At 43.9% G+C, this 21,522-nt stretch overlaps 1 protein-coding gene and 1 pseudogene across 9 annotated transcripts in view; both read right to left on the bottom strand.

Annotated features, from left to right (window-relative positions):
- Window positions 1–21,522, bottom strand: part of LOC309365889 (uncharacterized protein) — a 281,475-nt gene that overhangs the window by 99,751 nt on the left and 160,202 nt on the right. For 7 of the 8 annotated variants that reach the window (XR_014166256.1, XR_014166257.1, XR_014166258.1 and 4 more), the window contains one exon: window positions 15,452–15,582. Coding sequence is in view for 4 of the 8 variants with exons in the window: in XM_081904487.1 (XP_081760613.1) it covers window positions 15,452–15,582 (131 nt within the window). In the remaining 4 variants the exon portion in view is untranslated. Of the gene's footprint in view, window positions 1–9,178; window positions 9,755–15,451; window positions 15,583–21,522 lie in introns of those variants that run through there. The other variant, XM_081904484.1, reaches the window with a different exon arrangement.
- Window positions 10,732–11,237, bottom strand: LOC309366405 (reactive oxygen species modulator 1 pseudogene; annotated as a pseudogene). Its single transcript has one exon. The product of its transcript is annotated as a reactive oxygen species modulator 1 pseudogene (transcript).

The following is a 21,522-nucleotide window of genomic DNA, read 5'->3' on the forward strand; positions in this document are numbered from 1 at the left end:
GTTTGCGAATGATTTTCAGAAGCCGAACATCTGGTGTGGCTTCCAATTGGCTGGAGCTTCCTGCAGCCAATCGGAAGCCACGCTTTGGTTTCCAAACGTTTTGGAAGTCGGACGGACTTCCAGAACAGATTCCATTCAACTTCCGAGGTACGACTGTATTATAACTCAAAGACATATCCCAGACAGAGAAAAGCCCTTGAGGAGACGGCTGGCACGGGGTATGGCCTAGGGAAAGTACTGAGGGCCAGATAAACAAGCATTGAGGGCCACATTCAGCCTCTGTAGGTCAGAGGCTCCCCACTCATGCAATAGCTCCTGGTGCTCTAGCTGAGGGGGTCTCTGCCCCCCTCAATGGCCACATAAGGGTTTATGCAGCTAGATATGTCTTGTGCATCAAAAACATCTGTGTAAGAAGCACATAGAGTGAAATAAGTTGTGTGTGTGTGTGCGCCCAGTTAGACCTATGGGATTTAATAAGGAGGTAGGTAGCTTTTCTAAAAAGGAATAGATGAGAAAATCTAGAAAATCTTATCCAAACAGCAAATTATGAGACATAATTACTTGAACTCCACTTCAACCGAATATGCAAGTAGACAATCACTACATAACAGGGCAAAACAAACAGAAGATTACAGAGATGAGCTTCCTCTTACATTTTGTTTCAAGGCAAGTGGCAGTGGGGGACTCAGCTTCTTTCTCTGTTATCTTCATTTGTGCCTCTGTCTTTCTCTAATAATTCTTATTTTTCCTTCCCCCTTTTATGTCCCCCCCCCCTTAGTTTCAAAAGTTTTGGCGTTGGGGCAGTTTTATTTTTACATAAACCACTTTCTGAGGTTCACCTTTGGTACCTTGGCGGAAAGGCGGTAAATAAGTGCAAAAATTAAATAAATATAATAAAAAGCAATACATAAATACAAATAAATATATAACAAATAAGAGTCCATTGATGCATTTAAAATTCTAAAGAAGTCTATTCGAAGGAAAGGAATGTAGAATGTATTACAAACCAAGCACTTGATTGACATGTTCAAAAACTTTCCTAACACCCAATATCTTTCTCTAAGAATATGTCTGTGGGCCCCTCCAGACTTTCGCTGGGGCGAAGGAGCTACGGGTACATTTAGCAACATATAATTTACGCAATAATAGTGCATTAGTGGTAGATTTGTACAGCACTGTCCTCACATTTTTTTCTGCTTTATCCGTTTCCCACCAATGCTTCCCCAACGCGGCCGCATTTATTGCTGTCCTGAGGGGCATTCTTGCACTAGGTAAAGGTACCCCTGCCCGTACGGGCCAGTCGTGTCCGACTCTAGGGTTGCGTGCTCATCTCGCTCTAGAGGCCATGAGCCAGCGCCGTCCGAAGACTCTTCCGGGTCACGTGGCCAGCGTGACGAAGCTGCAGCTGGCGAGCCAGCACCAGCGCCGCACACGGAAACGCCGTTCACCTTCCCGCTATAAAGCGGTCCCTATTTATCTACTTGCGCTTAAGAGTGCTTTCAAACTGCTAGGTGGGCAGGAGCTGGGACCGAACGACGGGAGCTCACCCCGCCACGGGGATTCAAACTGCTGACCATACGATCGGCAAGTCCTAGGCACTGAGGTTTTACCCACAGCGCCACCCGCGTCCCATTCTTCTTGCACTACAGTACAACAAAAGCAAGTCAATATTCACTCACCCACCTGGAACATGTTGTGATATAAAGAGGACCTCAGCAGGAAACTAGAGGTCATGCACTGATTGCAAAAGTGGGGTATCTGCCCCAAAACCTTTGCACATGCAAACAGTATTGAAAGGTGGATCGTGTATAACTGCCTGGATAAAATCATGACCGCAAATCATCATTAATGCACAATAAAATGGGCTTCTATAGGGGCCCTTTGCTATAGCACCTTTTGCTGTTTCTTAGGCTGTTACCCTCTTCTTACCTTTAATATACAGTGGTGCCCCACAAGACGAATGCCTCGCAAGACGAAAACCTCGCTAGACGGAGTTTTCCGTTTTTGAGGCGTTTCGCAAGACGAATTTCCCTATGGGCTTGCTTCGCAAGACGAAAACGTCTTGCGAGTTTTTCCCCTCCCCCCCTTTTCCTAAGCCGCTAAGCCGCTAATAGCCGTTAATAGTGCTAATCCGCTAAGCCGCTAATGGCTGTGCTTCACAAGACGAAAAAACTGCTAGACGAAGAGACTCGCGGAACGAATTATTTTCGTCTTGCGAGGCACCACTGTGTAGCCTCTGTTCAGCCAGGGCTGCTATTCCAGCACAGGTGTAATAATTACTTGCAGCTATAACATCTATTAACAAGTTGGGCTGCAGCGTTCTACACAAGCTGCGATTTCTGGGGTGCATTTCAACAATCCAAATGTAAAGTAAGCCATCAACGGATCAGTACGATCCCCACTTTCCTACAAAGAGGCACAGCTGGTCTGCCATCTGAGACAGGATTTCATGGACACCACAGAAATGAACTGTACACCTTGCATGGGGGGCGGGGGAGGGGAAACAAGCCCAAAGATCCTTTGGATCATCTCTTACTTTCCATGACCAATCATTCTTTCCCTTCGGTCTTATGGGCCCAGACGGCAATCCAGGCCACAGTTAATTGTGTTTAAGCCCCGTTGGTTTCAAAGGGATTTAAGCAAACAGCACTGTGGACTGGGTCACAGCCCAGATTTTCAAAGCTTTCAAAGATACTGTATTTAAAAACCGCTCTTTTGGCATCCAGATGAGTTGCAGATTTCTCAACATCACAACAGCTCCCAATTTAGCTGTGCATGACAGTGCTTTCGTAAGAAAACTCTTCACCCAACGTTTCTATGGTTCTACCTGCACAGTAAACCAGTGTGTAAGATCAGTAATGGAGCGGTCTCTTGTTCAGAGGTGGAAGGAAAGTTTAATAAAATAGGCCTGGTTGCCAAACTCTACTACTTCAAGCAGAAAATTATCTATTGTAGGGCTGACCTCCTTCCTAGTTTTCTACAAATCTATTGGCCTGTGGTATCTTCACTCATGTCCCAGGACCAGCTACTAATTGACAATGCCTTTGGTTGGGCAAATCCCAAGTCCTGTGGAGAACCCATCAAGCTGACTGTGCGGAATTCATGCTGTATTCCGAGGAAGGTCAGAAGTTGAAGTAGTGTAAAAATCAATTGTTTTATTTCAGTTATCATGTGAAGCTATCATGAAGTAGAAGATCTGCCTCCCTCTCCAACTCATCTACTGAGTGACTAACAGTTAGTGGTTACAAGACAATACAGAGGAGTGGGGTTGCTTCCAGATGGCCTGTTTTTGTTTTAATTGGCTAGACGCAGTATCTATCTATCTTTATTTATTTACATACATATACATTGCATATTCAAATACTGTAGGTATTACAGTGTACCTCGGGTTAAGAACTTAATTCGTTCCGGAGGTCCGTTCTTAACCTGAAACTGTTCTTAACCTGAGGTACCACTTTAGCTAATGGGGCCTCCTGCCACGGCCATGCGATTTCTGTTCTCATCCTGAGGTAAAGTTCTTAACCCGAGGTACTATTTCTGGGTTAGCAGATGTGACCTAAAGCATCTGTAACCTGAAGTGTCTGTAACCCGAGGTACCACTGTATAAATAAAACACATCATGTACTCTTCAACTTTAACATTACAAATTATATACTCACATTAGTCAAGTATTTATACACCTTTCCCTTTCCCCATATTCCCTTGTGACCCCCCCCCCCCATGTATGGCATCTTTAATTCTACTTTCTAATATTACTATTGCGTTTATATTTATTCTTGAGCGTATTCAAAATTCCTTCTTTCATTTCATAAATCTTATCTTTATGAAATTAATCTCTGATGGCTTGTTTTATTGTGCATTCATCCTGATTTGTTCGCACAAAGTTTGTGAGGAGGCTAGATGGTGTTGGGTGCTTATTGCGTCTTCATTCTGATTTGCTTGCTGGGCCATTGTACACCACTACATCAAGCAACTGTTCCATACCTTCCAATGCATTTGTGGAAGAAGTGAGTGTCTTGTGCACCAGCTCAACTTTAATTGTGCAACCTGACTGAATCCCACTGGGAAATAGCATCGGTCTGGAAGCATCCTGGGTAAGGACTCTGGGAAAATCGAGGCCACCTGGCCTGGCGAGGCTTGCTTTGGATATCAACACGCTTGTTCACCTGATGCAGTCCATCTAATTCTTCATCTTTCCAATTTACCCATTGAAAACATTTCATAGGCAATCTGAGGTATCCACAAATCCTTTTCACTGGGACAAAGTTATGGCAGCTGATAAAAAGCTGCCCTTCTCTTCTTAAAACATGTGGGAAAGCTGCAAAAATGATATCTACGCGGTGGTGTTATAGCATCAGATACAGTATTTCGGCAGAATAAATGAGAAGAGCTCAACGAATTAATGCCAACTGTGCCTTGCCAGAACCTGCTGCCCTGTGCCTTACGGTTGGAGGGAGAGACTTGTGCAAGCCCTTCTATGGCATCGGCAGATAGCATCCCTATAAATGCTTCCACGCAAACGACTCCGCAGGAATTCTTTGATCAGCTGCACCAGGGTCAGCAATTCACTAATATACCCAGCTTGCCTCCAAACTCTCGAGACAGAATATTGGAAGGCTATGCTGTTGCACAATGAAAGCACATTAATAGACAGGGACTCCCCCCTACTCACACGCTGCTACCCACTTCAAAAGCTCTCAGTCAAATCCTCTCCTCCCACCCAGGAAGAGATGATTTCTTGTTTTGGATGCCTTTGATGTCAGTGTGGGGTTGCTAGCCAGAAAATACAGAGCGGGTTTCGAAGGCGCGGAGGTGGGGGGATTCGCAAACTACACCTCGCCATCCTTCCTAAAGCAAAGGACGCGGCTAGGACCTCAGCACAAAGAGACGATTCCAAACTCTGTGTTTGCTTCTGAGGCTGCAATGCATTTGCAGGGGAGAAGCAGCACCACGACCCTTCGCCCAACCACTTGTTTCCATCTGCAGCCCCTTCAACCCAAGAACAAAGCCCTGGTCAGTTTGCACACCTGTGGGCACAATATCATTGTGCCTCCTGCTGGCCCTGGCCCCTCGGTCCATGCCTTCACCCCAAATTTTGAAGACAGCCTGCAGGATTAATTGGATTCGCCACCCCACAAAGAAACAGCTGCACAGACTGGTACGTAAAAAAAAACACCGCCGAAGAGCCCTGCTTGATCCTATCTAGCGCAGCCTCCTATTCTCACTGCGACCAGCCAGACACCAACAGGTTTCAAAATACCTTTAACAAGGGAGAATTCTTGCATTTACTCCTTCGCAAAGACATGTTGCAGGTGCAGCTTACTCGGCTGCAGCAGTAAAGTTATTTGGAGCAGTGCTTTACAAGGGAGTACTACTACTACTACTACTAATAATAATAATAAATAATAATAATAATAATAATAATAATAATAATAATAATAATAATAAATTTTATTTATACCCCGCCCTCCCTGGCCAGAGCCAGGCTGAGGGCGGCTAACACCAGTAAAATTACAGTAAAAACATAAGGGGAAAAAAGCCAATTTAAAATACAGGTTAAAATGAAATTTAAAATGCAGCCTCATTTTAAAAATAGCCCATAGATCAAAACCATAAGGGGAGGGAAACATAAGGGTCAGACTGAGTCCAAACCAAAGGCCAGGCGGAACAGCTCTGTCTTGCAGGCCCTGCGGAAAGATGTCAAGTTCCGCAGGGCCCTAGTCTCTTGTGACAGAGCGTTCCACCAAGTCGGGGCCAGTACTGAAAAGGCCCCGGCCCTAGTTGAGACCAATCAATCCAATGTAAAAATGATCCCTTGACAAACATGTTTTGAAATGTGTTGGGAGCAATCTGCTTCTTTCTAAGTGGGGTCAGTGGGAGGTTGTGACCATTACAGCTGTGTTTTTTATCTCTCATAATTGTGTACTGTTGGATTGTCCATAACCTCTCATCAACTCAGAAGGGTTAAGGAAAAGCCTAAGGGTTGTAATCTGTGCTAATCCTGCTGAGAGTAGACCCACTGAAATGAATGAACAGGACTAATTTAGGTCCATTAATTTCAATCTACCTAATGCTTAGAAACACTCACGCCTCAAGCCTTCAAGAGATGCCACCACATACTTTATAGAGCAATTACTGCCCCATAGAACCTGAAGTTTGCATTGCCCCACCTCTTATTTGCATAGTTCAGCCTCCATACCATTTTCTAGTCCCAGTAGCGTATGATAAAGAGACTGAATCCAGGAACCAGCTTATGCATAATAGCAGAATACGTGTGATTCTTTTTTCTCTGATGTTGTGATATACCTGTCAGCTTTTGCAGAATCCGTGCAGATTTTATTTTGCAAAATGTATACAGTGGTACCTCTGGTTGCAAACAGGATACATTCCGGAGCCCCGTTAGCAACCTGAACAGAATGCAACCCGTGTCTGCGGGTCATGATTTGCTGCTTCTGCGCATGTGCGTGACGTCATTTTGAGCGCATGCGCGAGCAGCAAAACCCAGAAGTAACCCTTTCCAGTATTTCTGGGTCGCCGCAGGACGCAACCTGAAAATGCTCAACCTGAAGCGAACGCAACACGAGGTATGACTGTAGTTCTTTTGCTGTCCGTTAGCATCGCAATGCCATAAGAGTTAAAACACTCAGTTAACAATGCAATCCTGCATTCCACTTTTGGGTTTCAGTGCAATTTCAGTCCAAACCCTTGAAATTCTGGAATATCAGGACATCCAGAACATGGTTCTTCCTTCCATGCCCCACGCTGCTTTCTTGTAAATTTGGGGTAGGAGGACGCAGGAGGAGAAGAAATTACATAAGAAAACCCCAAACAGCGCGCTGCTGACTACACATAAATGTTAACAAAGGACTTGTGTAGCTCTGCGGATGTCAGGTCCTAAGAAGCAAAAACACATTCCTCTCCTCTCTCTTCCTTGTTGGCGGATGGTTCACAATTTATATTTTTAGAGATCTACAGTTACATTATTGACACAAAACAAACTGTTAAGTGTGGTTACAGGCAGTCGAGTTTTATTTTATTTTGGTCCAAAAGGAGACACATAAACCTGAGTTGTGGCTCCAGAAAACAAGAATTACTCTTAATGAACTGTCAAGGAAATTCTGGCTGATATACAATTTGGCAGGCGCTGCAACCCGTACTATAACTGCCCGGGACTGTGGCAACACGACACTGGGAAGCTGTTTTACTAGATGAGTAATGAAGTGCTGAGTGAAGAGTTGGGAGTAATTATTTTGTCAATGTGTATGCGTAATGCACACATACATATGTAAGATACACACACACACGAGTGTGTGAGCAGCCAGAGTTGCACTACTCCAGATGTAGAGATGCAGCTGTGATATGCTTGGCAATAACTCACCACTGGGTGTGTGCCTGCAAAGATGGATTCAAAGCACTTTTGCACTTTGAGGTCTGAATCTGCCCAGTTCCTGGTCATAAATCAGGAAAGGGCTGCACTATCCAACCTGTCAGTGGCGCACAAAGGAACCACTCTGGTGGTGGAATACAGATGCTTGGGCCAAAAGGCTCTTCACTCGCACCAAGTCCACACCGCGAGTTAGCGCACTTCGGCCTGGTTCGCTCAGATCCATGGCATTGCTCACATTCTGTTTTATGTGAGTGAGCATCATTTTCCGTTCTTGCAGTTCCAGTACAGTAATGATGCTCCATTTTACAAGTGCATCCTGCATCCACAGGTTTTGGACCGTCCTGAGTCACACAGTCTGCTAGTGTGTGTTTTCACCGATCCTCTTAATTACAATTCTTCCTTAAAATACTTCCTTAAAATTGGGAGGGAGGGCGGAATATAAAATGAAATAAATAAATAAATAAATAAAATCGCTGTGCACCTGCAAAGCAGCCAATGGGAAGCTAAGTGCTTCAGCTTATACATTTCATGTATAATGTCTCAGGTCTGTCACTTAGAATCTCAGTACTGAACTAGTAGACACTATGTTCACCACAGGCTTAGCATCCCTATGGCAAATTTCCCAGCTTTGAGGCACATCATCTACTACAGGGTTCCCTACCACCACCAAAAAATGGTGGTCTGTGGACCACCAGTGGTCCTCGAGCTTCATTCAGGTGGTTCGCAGCATGTCCACATTAAATCTACATACTAGTTTTAAATTGCATTTTTATTGTTTTTCTTCTTTCAAAAAAATGCGTCTCTGGAAGGCTGAAAACGCACTTTCCTGCTGTGTGTGTACACACTCGTTCTCCCAGCGAAATCAGCGGGCCTTCCTTCAAGTAAATGGGTTTGGGATTGTGCTGTAATCCTCTCTTCCCTTCCCTGAGAGTAAGGGCTCACCCAGGCTTCCTTTTCCGCCACACTTAACAGGCACATTTGAAAGCCTGTGTCCAAGGAGGCTTTTTTGTCCCAACATTTCCCCTGGGAAAAGCAGCTATTTACGAAAGAAAGAAAGAAAGAAAGAAAGAAAGAAAGAAAGAAAGAAAGAAAGAAAGAAAGAAAGAGAAAACTGCTTAGGCAAAGACATGGAACGTACAGACCTGTGCCTGGAAACCTTGGCATAATAATAATAATAATAATAATAATAATAATAATAATAATAATAATAATAAATGCCGCCCATCTGACTGGATGCCAACCTATCAGAGATGCCTATGCAAAATAAAATTATCCACCTGGGTGATTTTAACGGAAGAGTTGGGCAAGATTTCAATCTGTGGCCTGGGACTATTAGGAAAGAAGGAACTGGAAACAGCAACCAGAACGGAATCTTTCTTTTGACTATATGTGCAGCGCACAACCTTGTTACTACCAACACTGTCCTTCAACAAAAAAATAAATTTAAAACATTGTGGAGGCACCCTTAGACTACGTATTTGTATGAGCTGAAAATTGCCTCTTTACCAGAGCTATGACGAATGCCAACAACTGCTGGACAGTCCACCGATTAACACGTTCCACGGTGGCTGTCGAGATTATACCTCAACGCAGGCTTCAAGGAAGGAAACCAAGGCACAAAATGAACACTCAAGCCCTTCAAGAGTCTATTAAGCAGGATTGCTTCCAAACAACTCTTAAGGACCATCTGCTTTCGGAGTTCCCTGATAACATTGAGGAACACTGAAACAAACTAAAAACATCCATTATGGCACCCTGTGAACAAACTATTGGATAACAATTTGGCTGGTTTGATGAGAATGATAGTGAGATTGAATGCATTATTGACAAGAAAAGGAAGGCCTTTCAGATCTGGCAAAGAGATAGAAACTGTGCCACTAATTAAAAAAACCCTATGCCAACGCTAAGGCTGAGGTTCAAAGAAGAACCAGAGAACTAAAAAACACCTTGTGGATAAAATAAAATGCTCAAGAGATCTGCCTGGCTCCCTGTAACCACACCTTTCACAATGCAGGAACCACTAGAAGGCCCTCAGAGCTGGACCTCAGTGTCCGGGCTGAACAATGGGGGTGGAGAAGCTCCTTCAGTGTGAAGGGCCAAAGCCGTTTAGGGCTTGAAAGGTCAGCACCAACACTTTGAATTTTGCTCGGAAAACATACTGAGTCTGGATGAGCCTGACTGAATGAATTGGGACTTAGGTCTTTCTAGAAATGCACTGGATTGGTCTGCATGACACTGACGCTCTTTGAGCATGCCTTTTCGGTATCGCATACTGCTGCTCCCTGTATTCCTGTTATTAATAGATCCACTGCTGTCGGGGGGGGGGGGTCTCTTCTTTCTTCCCGAAAGGATAACGGTTCCTGCTGGCTGGAGAAACGAAATAGAAGCATTACAAAAAAATTAAAATGCCCAAAGTGTCTCGCTTGCGAAGGTGTGGCTGCAATCGTGCATCTATATTCCTAGCAGCTTCTAACAGGTGTCCCATTAGCTGTGCCTGAGCTTCTGTTAGCAAAGCTGAACTGGAACCAGTGCCAAAAAAACTCCTGAAAGGAAACACACCCTGTCTGGTAGCTCGCCTCCACACAGTAGGTGACGGTGAAGAAGGCTCAGCTGCAGAGGCAGGCAGGCAGCCCACACAGTGGTTAAAGCGTGACTGTGTTTGTGTGTGTATTAGGTAGGACTTCAAAACAGAGGAAGGTGCTGCTAGGAAGTCTAGGCTAGGACCTCCCTGTGTGATGTGTTAGCTTTCCGAGCTGAGGATGCTTTACCTCTGAGATAACAGGCACACATGGGATCCCCCCCCCCATGCCCCACACTTTGAATTGGTACAGTCCACATAGTCTGCATTGCATCCTATTTCCCTCAATATATAAATTGCTTCTAAAGGGGGAGATGGCATGAGCAGACAACAGGAGTATTTGCTGTTTGCTGACATGGTTTGGCACCTCACGCCAAGCATTTTCTTCTTAAAAGCAGCGTTTAAGAAGAATTGATGAAAACCAATAAAGAGTATTGAAAGCAGAACCGCCCAAAGTCTCTCAGCATAAAAATAAAGCAGGAGACTAAAAGATCTGAAAGGGAAGGGAAGTCATTGCCTGGTAGGGAAATGACATCAGAATTGGGCCCCAGACAGGCCTCACCTGGGCAGAGCATTCAAAAGTCAGGGAGCCACAATCTACAAGGCCCTGTCTATCTCACTTCCAAAGATGGTGATGATGGGTCTTTGTTTGCACAAGCAGAAAAAAGGTCTCTGATGACGATCCTAATTCACATGCAGAGTCATGCAGGAAAAAGAGGTCCTTCAGATACCTGAGTGTCAAACTGTTTTGCATTTTTTTTAATGATTCCTATAATTGATCATTTATTTGAGGTCACATCCGTTGTATACAGATCCATTGTATACAGAGATTCCATTGCTTCTAAATCTCCACTGGCTTTGCCACTTTTGTTATGGAGAAAAATATTTACAAACTCTTGCTACAGCAATAAAGGCCGAAACTTATATTGATGGATTATTCAATCTTGGTGCAGAGATTTTTAATCTACTACACAGCACAACTTCCAACTTGCAGGGGCATTGGTCTTCGTGATAGAAAAGTAACATTAACAGCGGATTCCCATGCCAATTGCCATAAATGTCCCAAAAGTTCCACCACTCTGCAACATGGTTTTGCCAATACCACCCTCTCATGCCAAACCTGAGACAAGAAAATATGTCGAACAGTGTACCTGCTGCCATACCAACAGCAAAGCTCATCATGGAGCCCATTTTCACTCTGTCAAAGCAACTAGGTTGGGATTGGCCATATGGTCCCACTGTCACAGGCATCTTGACCACTCTGTGCTTCGTTAAACCCAAGTTTCCCCAACTGTTTTGCATTTTAAAAGGTGCTGACTTGCCTGATGCAACCCTCCCAAAATCTGTTGAGTGAGGGACCGCAGGAGCAGCAAGAGTTCCCGTGCGCCATTTTGGAACCCATAAGTTTTTTTGTAGTGTTTTTTTTAAGCCTTTTAAACATTTGTTTCTAGACTTTGGGCTCACTGACTTCTTCAGGCTCTGGAGAGGGTCTCCTCACAAGCCAGCTCTCTCTTGCCAGCTCTCTCTTGCTATTTCCAGGTTTGAACTGATTGATTTCCTGGCGCCGCGCATATATGTGGGTGCAGGTGAATCAATCATACGTAAGTGGTGGGTGCTTGTACAGTGGTACCTCAGGTTAAGTACTTAATTCATTCCGGAGGTCCGTACTTAACCTGAAACTGTTCTTAACCTGAAGCACCACTTTAGCTAATGGGGCCTCCCGCTGCTGCCGCGCCGCCGGAGCATGATTTCTGTTCTCACCCTGAAGCAAAGTTCTTAACCTGAGGTAATATTTCTGGGTTAGCGGAGTCTGTAACCCGAAGCGTATGTAACCTGAAGCATATGTAACCCAAGGTACCACTGTACTTCATTTATTTTTGTAACGAGTGTCAAAGCAGGTTAAGCAGAGCAGTAGATATCTGGACCAAAGTATACCCAGGGAGTGAGAAAACTGAGCAGGGATTTGCATCTGTATGGATGTTCCATGCAGGGAAAGCCATCCCACTACTAGCCTCTGGCCTGGCAATTCTCTGCCCTCCTGTTGTGCTAGGAAAGAATATCACTGTTCACATGAACATCTTATTTATTGTTCGTATGAACATCTTATTTATCATATGAATAAACACATATGAGGCAACGTTTGTAAAACCCCAAACCACCACCTTTTAAAAATACAGGGGACCTTGGAATTTCAGAAACAACACACACCAGATTGAGGTTTCTCTCTCTCTTTTTTAAAAGAATAAACAAAACATTTTTCTTCTTCACATGTTCTTTCAGCATCAGCTTCGCAAAAAAATCCCTTTACTCTTGAAGATCTGAGAAGACTGCAGGCCGGGTGTGTGGTGAGGGGGAAGGAAAGGATGTTATCATAAAGAAGAGCTGAGTGATTCATCTCTTCTAGAGTCTGATCCTATATTCCTGATATCAATCTGCACTACAAAGAAATACCATTTAATGGAACAAATCACACTCTAGACCATTCGTTGAAGGACCAATGCTACAGGTGTATTTGGTCTCTGGGCAACTCCAAGACTCCAGCGGTCTCTATTTATGGGAGAGATTTCCAACAGTCTGGTTCCTGTCCCTGGTAAATTCTTGACCCTATTTTGGGAAATTTTGGGGGTGCCTTTGTAAAACACTTTTAGTGTGACTTGTTAGAATTGCCATTCTTAAGGAATCCACCCCTTTTTTTGGGTCTCTAGATACAGTGGTACCTCGGGTTAAGTACTTAATTTGTTCTGGAGGTCCGTTCTTAACATGAAACTGTTCTTAACCTAAAGCACCACTTTAGCTAATGGGGCCTCCTGCTGCTGCCGCGCCACTGGAGCATGATTTCTGTTCTCATCCTGAAGCAAAGTTCTTAACCCGAGGTACTATTTCTGGGTTAGCGGAGTCTGTAACCTGAAGCGTCTGTAACCCGAAGTACCACTTTATCCTCTCCAGGAAAGTGGGAAATGGAATATCCACCATCATTCTGGCTTTGAGATCTAACATAGGCAGAGGGGGATGCCAATGTTCCTGCTCCCTCAGAGGGAAACATAGGGTTCCAACCTCCAGATAGCAAAAATTCTGACACCTCAACCTGGATGTATCTGAGCATATACAAAGTGCCACTTTGCCAAACAGAACCAAGCACTTTTAAGCATGTACAGCACATATTTGGCCAAGAAGCTGCAGTCTTAAAATGTGCGAGTGCCTATTAGAATGCACAGAGCTTCTCTTCTAAACATGAAAGGGTACATTAATTATGTCAATGCATCTTAGAGAAAGCAGAGAAGTGACACACATGAGCTCACGTCGTACATGAGGACAACTGGGCTTTACATTCTCCAGTTCCAGCAACTGGGGAATGGGACTCTTGATTGAGTCAGCAAAATCCTGCTGGTGAGAAAAATGTGAATCAGCTCTGGGTGCGCTACTTGCTTGCTCTGTTTCATGAGGCCACTGGGGGGTTCAACCTCCACACCACGACCGCTCACTGTTCTCATATAAATGCCACAAAAGGAGCGGGGAAGAGTACAGTTGTACCTCGGTTATCAAACGGAATCCGTTCCAGAAGTCCGTTCAACTTCTGAAAACGTTCGAAAACCAAGGCACGGCTTCCAATTGGCTGCAAGAACTTCCTGCACTCAATTGGAAGCCGCGGAAGCCACATCAGACGTTTGGCTTCCAAAAAAAGTTCACAAACCGGAACACTTACTTCCAGGTTTGCGGCGTTCGGGAGCCAAAAAGTTCGAGTCACAAGGCGTTCAAAAACCAAGTTACGACTGTATTCCCATACCCAAGGGGGGAGCAGAGGAGGAGCTGCCCCCCCAATCAAGTAAATATAGTGGTGCCTCGTAAGACGAAATTAATCCGTTCCGCGAGTCTCTTCGTCTTGCGGTTTTTTCGTCTTGCGAAGCACGGCTATTAGCGGCTTAGCGGCTATTAGTGGCTTAGCGGCTATTAATGGCTTAGCGGCTTTAAGAAAAAGGAAACAAACTCGCAAGACGTTTCGTCTTGCAAAGCAAGCCCATAGGGAAATTCGTCTTGCGGAAGGACTCAAAAAAACGGAAAACTCTTTTGTCTTGCGCGTTTTTCGTCTTGCGAGGCATTCGTCTTGCGAGGTACCACTGTAAATAAAAACACTTAACTAACTGAGATTCTGCCCCCCCCCAATGAAGCCTGCCCCCCCATAAATGCTGGCTATGCCCATGATGTTCCATAACGCAATTAAAAGGCACTGTAGGTAAAACAAGTCACACATTCTTGGGCCTTTCACCTTTGTGTGCTCGTTTGTTTACTTATTTGTGCCACATTTCTTGGCAGTGTACAAGCGTGCGGATTAAATTAGCACAACACAGAACTACAATGTAAAAACCAACGAATAAACGTAATGAAATACAACAGAAAATATGAACCCGAAAAGCTAAAAGCATGAAGTGGTTCACCCAGTGCTGAAAAAACCCTGTAATGTTGACAACCAGGTGTGCATCCCTTATATAGAGGGTGTTACAAAGTCAGGGGGCCAACACAAAAAAGATCTCTCTTTCACAGAAGGCACAGCATACTTCTCTTAGAGAGGGTACTTGGAACAAGGCCTTTCCTGAAGGCATAGGTCTTCGGGTATTTTGATGCCAAGCCATCTAAGACTTTAAAAAGATAAGCACCAGCACCTTAAACTGGGCTCAGAAGTCCATAGGCTGCCAAAACAAATCTTTCAAAACCTTGAGATTCCATCCCTATGAACAAGATAATGTTTGGGAAAATGCAGAGGCAACAAATTGTGGAAACTGTTCTTGGCTATCCACAAGACACGTACTATCCTAGCCACTTACTGTATACAACTAGGAGGTGGCGGGAACTGTGTTCCTCCAGATGTTGGACTTCAACTCCCATCATTTCCAGCAATAGCCTAGCCAACGGTCAGGAATGATGGGAGCTGTAGTCCAGCAACAACCAGAGAGCCACAGACTCCCCGTTTCTGCTGTACAAACTCCTGTTTAGCCAAACACCACCTTATAGTCTTCGCTCACTTACTGCCAAACACTTACCAATAAGCATCATTTAAATCAGCAAAACAGAAGAAAAAATGACTAGAGGTTTCTTTAAAAAGAAAGAAAGCAACTCCTGCCAACTGAATCATGAAATGACAGCTCTGTAACTTCTAAAAACACAGCTCCCGCTCCCAAATTTTTACGTGAGTTGATGCAAGGTCTCCCGGTACCAACTGTTCAAGGACGTAGCCCTGATAATGCGCTGTGACCTCATTCTATTATATTAGCACACAGCTGAAACTGTACCATTAGTAACAAGATCAGCCATTTCCTTGGGAGCAATTAGCCCAGGTTCATTGTTGATTGACATGCCATCTGTGTGTGTGTGGGTTGTTTTTTTTTTCCAAACGAGGAAAAGCAACTCCGTTTCATGCCCCCCCCCTTGACGTTACTGCACTAATATGCACCCTCCTGCACTTGGTGATATTTTTAGCCATGCAGAAGTACCTCTTTTGAAATAGCTGCTGTTTCCCAGGCAGTGAGGAGAGAACCGCTTGTTCTGAGTGAAAGCTTGTGGTTTGGAGACATGGCATGATGCAAGACAAGGCAACGGGACCTGTGTGCATCATCAGGAAGACCTGAAAACCAGAAAAGGGAAAATAAATAAATGTGGCGGGCAAAGCGTTTGCTTGCAGATTCAAACTTCGTTAATCTGGACCACATTGATTAAGTACCCACGACTCTGGGTTCATGAGCAGGGCATCGAACAAGACAAAACTCAAGAGCTGGCTAAGGGCCAGTTCAGGCATTAAATAACAACAAACCTAAGTGTGTAACTCAGTGTAATAACCAGGTATTATTATTATTATTATTATTATTATTATTATTATTATTATTATTATTATTACAATTTGTATTGTACAGCCGTAGATCTCAGGGCGGTTCACAACATTAAATTACAATATAAAAAACACAAAAATACATAACAAAAACATGACAAACCACATTTTGAAATTTTGTACTAATTTGTCCTCTTTCTTGTTATAGTGCTTTAGACACGGTCTAGCTATGGAAATGGGTCTAAAATATTTTAAATAAATTAGATCTATATGGTGTACACTCAAGAATGAACCATAACCAATCACAGTATGATACTTAGATTTCCAAACACCTCTTTTCACATCTACATTTTACATTTTTAGGTAGAGTCCGTCAAGAAGCCCCTGAGGGCAGAACTACGAATCATTATGATTAGTGGGGGAGGCCAGAGCTCAGAATCTGAGCACATGCATTTTATGCAGAAGACTGCAGGATCAGACCTTGGTATCTCCAGATTAAAAGAATCGGGTACGGGACTTATGTTCACATGTGGTGGAGGTGTAAATATGTACATTTTTTTGGGTAAACAGTGTTTCAGGAGATAACAGAAATCACTGGTTTAAAGCTGACCGTAAGTCCAGAGGTAGCATAATTATCAATTTAAGATGGGGTGGAAGGTTCGCAGGCTATGAAGGACTTGCTCACAAATTTATTGACAGCTGCACGAATTATGAGAGCTAGGAAGTGGAAGAGGCAAGCAGAAGATAAAGTGGAAGAATGGTATAAAGTGGTGTGGGATATAGCTATTAATGATAAATCAACATGTGCTATTAAGGTAAGACGGGGAATGTGCAGGAGAAATGATTCTGAGGAGATATGGAAGGTGTTTGTAGAATTTGTACTGTTAAAACGGAAAGGGGTCAAACCATTGCAAGAAGTGTTGAAATTTTGGGAGGTTTGGGAGGTAGTTACAATAGAATTGTCCCGGGGGTGGAGTGCACACATTATTATTATTATTATTACTTTTTCAAAATACTTTAAATAAATGAATGAATGAGTCAGCTAGCAGGTGATGAGGAAAGGCTCTCTGCCAGAGACCCTGGTCATCCACTGCTAGTCTGAGTAGGCAGCTGGAAAAATGGTCTGACCCACAGCAGGTTCCTATGTTTATCTCTATTTGTGAGGGCAGGCATAGTAACAGGTGTGCTCACACAGCAGTTATTAAGGGGATCTGGTGACGATCGCTGCACACCAAACCTGTCTGGCATCAGGGGGCATAGCTGTTTTCCTGCCCATCCACAACACACAACACTGGTGTGATGGAGAGCTCACCTCAAAAGGTCTGCTTACCCCTTTTTCCTGTTGCAGCATGGGAAATGACCAAGAACATAAGGCAAGGGTGCTTCCACCATTTCCTTTTCGGTGCTGATATCATCTGTGGCACCTGTTGCTACCTTCTTCCAGCCCCCACTGCCAGAGCACCTATGTCTGCAGGATGATGGGCAAGCTTTTCCCAACTTGGAGATGCAATGGGGGGGGGGGGAACGCTGCATCTGTTGATTTTTGGCTTGTAGCTCAGAAACAAAGATAAGCTTTGCCTGCCGCAAGGGCAGCTTTGTCCCTGGAGAGTTTGGTGTGCAGCCTCAAATCTTACCAGCACCTGAATGCAAATACAGTCAAACCTTGGTTCCCGAATGGCTTAGTTGATGAACAAATTGGCTCCCAAACGCCGAAAACCTGGAAGTAAGTGTTTTTGAACGTTTTTCGGAAACCGAACATCTGATGTGGCTTCCGCTTAAGTGCAGGAAGCTCCTGCAGCCAACTGGAAGCCTCACCTTGGTTTTCGAACTGTTTTGGGAGTCGAACAGACTTCTGGAACGGATTAAGTTCAAGAACCAAGGTTCCACTGCATTTACACAGAGGGGGTGTACATATACCACCGGTTTAATAATAGTAATAAATTTTATATATACCCCGCCCTCCTCAGCCAAGGCTGGGCTCAGGGCGGCTAACAACCAATAATAAAAACAAGTTGAATGAATACAACTTGTTTAGGAAGCAGTGTACACACAGCATTAAATGCAACCCATATCAATACTGTTGTTTCTTATGAAATGCTGTGTTTGGCATGCTTTACCCCAAACCAACTTAAATCTGAATTGAGGGAAAGAACAGCCTAGCTGTATTTTGAGCCACTGGTGCGCACAAAGCCCTGGCAAAAGCGAATTCAGGGGTTTAATTACTCGCTGAGCAGAAGTATTTTGCCTGTTCCGAATCTTCCAACATTCATCTCCATTGGATGGCCCCAGGTTCAACTGTTATGGGGGGAAGGAAAACTTCTCTCTAGCCACCTTATTCAGCAACGTGAATAACCTTAGACACCTCTATCATGTCTGAGAATCCCAGCCTGAGATAGCAACATGAAGCGGAGATGTTGGGAAAGGATGTCCCCTGGGCTAAAAAATTTCTAGGCACCGTTTGCTCAGCACGTCAAGTTCACAAAGGCCTGTAAATAAACGTCACGAACCAAGCCAGCTTCAAAAACATTTTGAGATTTGTTCTAATGATGAACGAAACCACTTTCCTCCTTTCTTCTCTCCTCCCTGCCAGCCCTCCCTAGGACAGAGAAGAGAAGGGGATGGTTTGGGGGGGGGGGACTTTGCTAACGGAAAAATACATTTTAGAGGGATGTTTGCCAGGCAACCATATGCACATCTGCTCTTAACGGGTTTCAGCTGAAACTACTGAAAATATACATGGGTCTATTTATATGGAACAGCTTGTATACATGATAAGATTACAATTTGGAGGATAACAATGGGCTTAACTATGGAAAAAGTAAGCCTTTTAAAACTCCTTTTCCACACATGCCCGTAACATTTTACCACATATGTTGTTGAGGGGGACCAAAATTTGTTGAGAATTAAGGAAATCTCTGCATTTCTAGATTAGTGGCAAACAAATTCAAGATGTTCCTTCCAGAATCTTTCTGCCAGCACTTAACTCCTTATTTACTGTAGGATTCCTAGGGAGCAACAACTTCCATCGGTCTGAGGTGACCATGAAGGAAATGGGTCAAAACCAACCGAATTCGTATTTCAAAAATGTCTGCGCAGCCTTGTTCTACAGTCAGCATAGATCGCACGGACATTAAGCTGAAACTCTTGGCTCCATAGAGGTGGGGAAACTTTTACAGCATGAGGGCCATGTTCCCTTCTGGTTAGCCTTCCAAGGGCCACAGGTAAGTGGTGGGTGGGGCCAAAGGCAAAAGTGAGCACAGCAATGCATGCAAATTTTATCTTTCTACAGCAGGCTCGTTTCCACATACCCCTCCCTATCCTCCATTTGACAAGCAAGAGTTCAGGGGCACGTTCCAGTCAGGCAAAAACTCTTGGGGTACAAAGGAGGGTCAGTTTCAGAGGTCTGGAAGGCCACATTCAGTTCCTGGCCACAGCAGTACCTATTTATCTACTTCCACTGGCGTGCTTTCGAACTGCTAGGTTGGCAGGAGCTGGGACAGAGCAACGGGAGTTCACTCGGTTTCAGGGATTCAATCGGCAAGCCCAAGAGGCTCAGTGGTTTAGACCACAGCGTCTGTCCACACAGTTACTCAAGAACAACAGTGGCATACTGGAGACTCTTCACATACCCTCTCTGATGAAAATAGGCATGTCCTATTCCATTATCAACAATTATTCATCATTATTATTTAAACCCCACCCATCTAACTGCACTGCCCCAGCCACTCTGGGCAGCTTCCAACATATATAAAATCATAATAAAACATTGAACATTAAAAACAAAAACTTCCTTATACATGGCTGCCTTCAGATGTCTTCTAAAAGTTGTATAGTTTCTATTTCCTTGGCTCGGGGCTCGCATAACACCATACCCTCCAACATTTCTCTGGTGAAAATAGGAACGTCCAAAGGAAAAGAGGGACATTCTGGGATCAAATCAGAAACCGGGATGGCTTCTGCAAATCCAGGACTGTCCCTGGAAAATATGAGGACACTTAGAGGGTCTGCGGGTGACAGCCACTACATGAAGCAGTTGCCGTGTGTGTGTGTGTGTGTGTGTGTGTGTGCGCGCACACACACACACGCATGTATATGGATTATGTGGGGAAATTGTTGCTTGCTACAGCCATGTGGTATTCAGAAATCTGAAATACACACAGTGACTATAGAGGTCGCCAAGCCACTGGCATGTTGGTCAACGAACAGGATTGCACCTACAGATTTGTGGACAGGATGTTAACAAAATCAGGACGGCCTCATTTATCAATAGGGACTGACACCTACATTAAGAGGTTCATTTACTTGTCGTATGTACCAGTTATAAATCTCTAAGTGGCTTACAAGTAGAAATTTAAACCATACAATGCACATGTAATAAAACATAAACTCGAAATCTAATACGGAATCAAACCAGAGCGAATCCGCCAGCAGAGAATGACATCAGAATAAACGATCACTAAGAGGAGGACTAAAACAGTATTTTAATATTTTTTTGGAAGCCGCCCAGAGTGGCTGGGGAAGCCCAGCCAGATGAGCAGGGTATAAATAATTAATAATAATAATAATAATAATAATAATAATAATAATAGTAATAATAGTAATAGTAATAAAAGACTGAAAACCCCAGCAAAAGAACTCACTCCCTGCAGATGTTTGCCACATTTCTTTAATTCTTTATTACATTTAAATCTCATCTTTCCTCCAAGGAGTTCCAGGTGACATACAAGGTTCTCCCCTCCCCATTTTACCTCACAACGCCCAAGTGAGGCTGAGAGCAAGTCACCCAAGCGAGGAATTTAACCTGGGTCTCTTCAGCCGTAGTCCAATTCTACAACTACAATGCACGACCTATTTATCTCAGGTGTACCATGCTTCACAATATTTATCCCACAGCACTTCACCATGTAATTTGAAACGAAATGGTAATAAAATATACAATTAGCTAATTAAAGGTATTAAGACAAACCATATAATTTGCACAGCTCCCAAATTAAAATAGCAGCAAAATCCAGCACGGCAGCAACTTCCGTTACAGTGTTTGGAGCTATGTATGTAACAAGCTATTTGAAAGTGCAAACTATTAAAATGCCTGAAAGTATATAAAAAAAGTCTTAACCTGAAGCCTGAAGGATAATGCCATGAGCACCAGGAGAGTCTCCCTTAGATCTCTCCTTTAGCCTCACTTGAATGGTATCTGATGGTTCTCTTCTACCAATTTGGCAAGGCACAGAAGTTTTGCGTCAAAAAGGCTGCCTGAATAATGTGACTATCGTTCATTCCCCAACACCTGTACTTCCTAATAAAATAAAACTTTATCTTGGCATTTTGTACATATTGGGCTGTATCCAAAGGAGAGCTAAGTGACTTGTTCCATTAGTGCAAGGATTTCTGCTTGTGGAACAAAACTCTTTCTCCCCTCTCCTCCCCAATCTGCTCTAAAGGTTCCCCGAACACTCTGGAGCAGATCTCAGGAGGGTGCAGGTTGTGGGTGGGTAGGAGGATAGGAAGAAACAGATCTATTGCACAAGTGGAACTCCTTGTGCTGCTGCAACACGTTGAGGCAATGGGAATTAACCCGCTAAGAATCCTTGCACCTATCATGTAAAGAATGCCAGTATTACTATTCCAATTTTTCAGACGACAAGAGCCACATCCGGGTGAGCTGTTTACTGAGCATTCCTTCTGATTTGTTTGCAAAAGGGGTTATATGACATTGCATCGAGGAATTGTTACCCTAGA

The sequence above is a fragment of the Podarcis melisellensis genome (assembly GCF_964234715.1).
Source record: "Podarcis melisellensis genome assembly, chromosome: 3".
NCBI lineage: Eukaryota > Metazoa > Chordata > Lepidosauria > Squamata > Lacertidae > Podarcis > Podarcis melisellensis.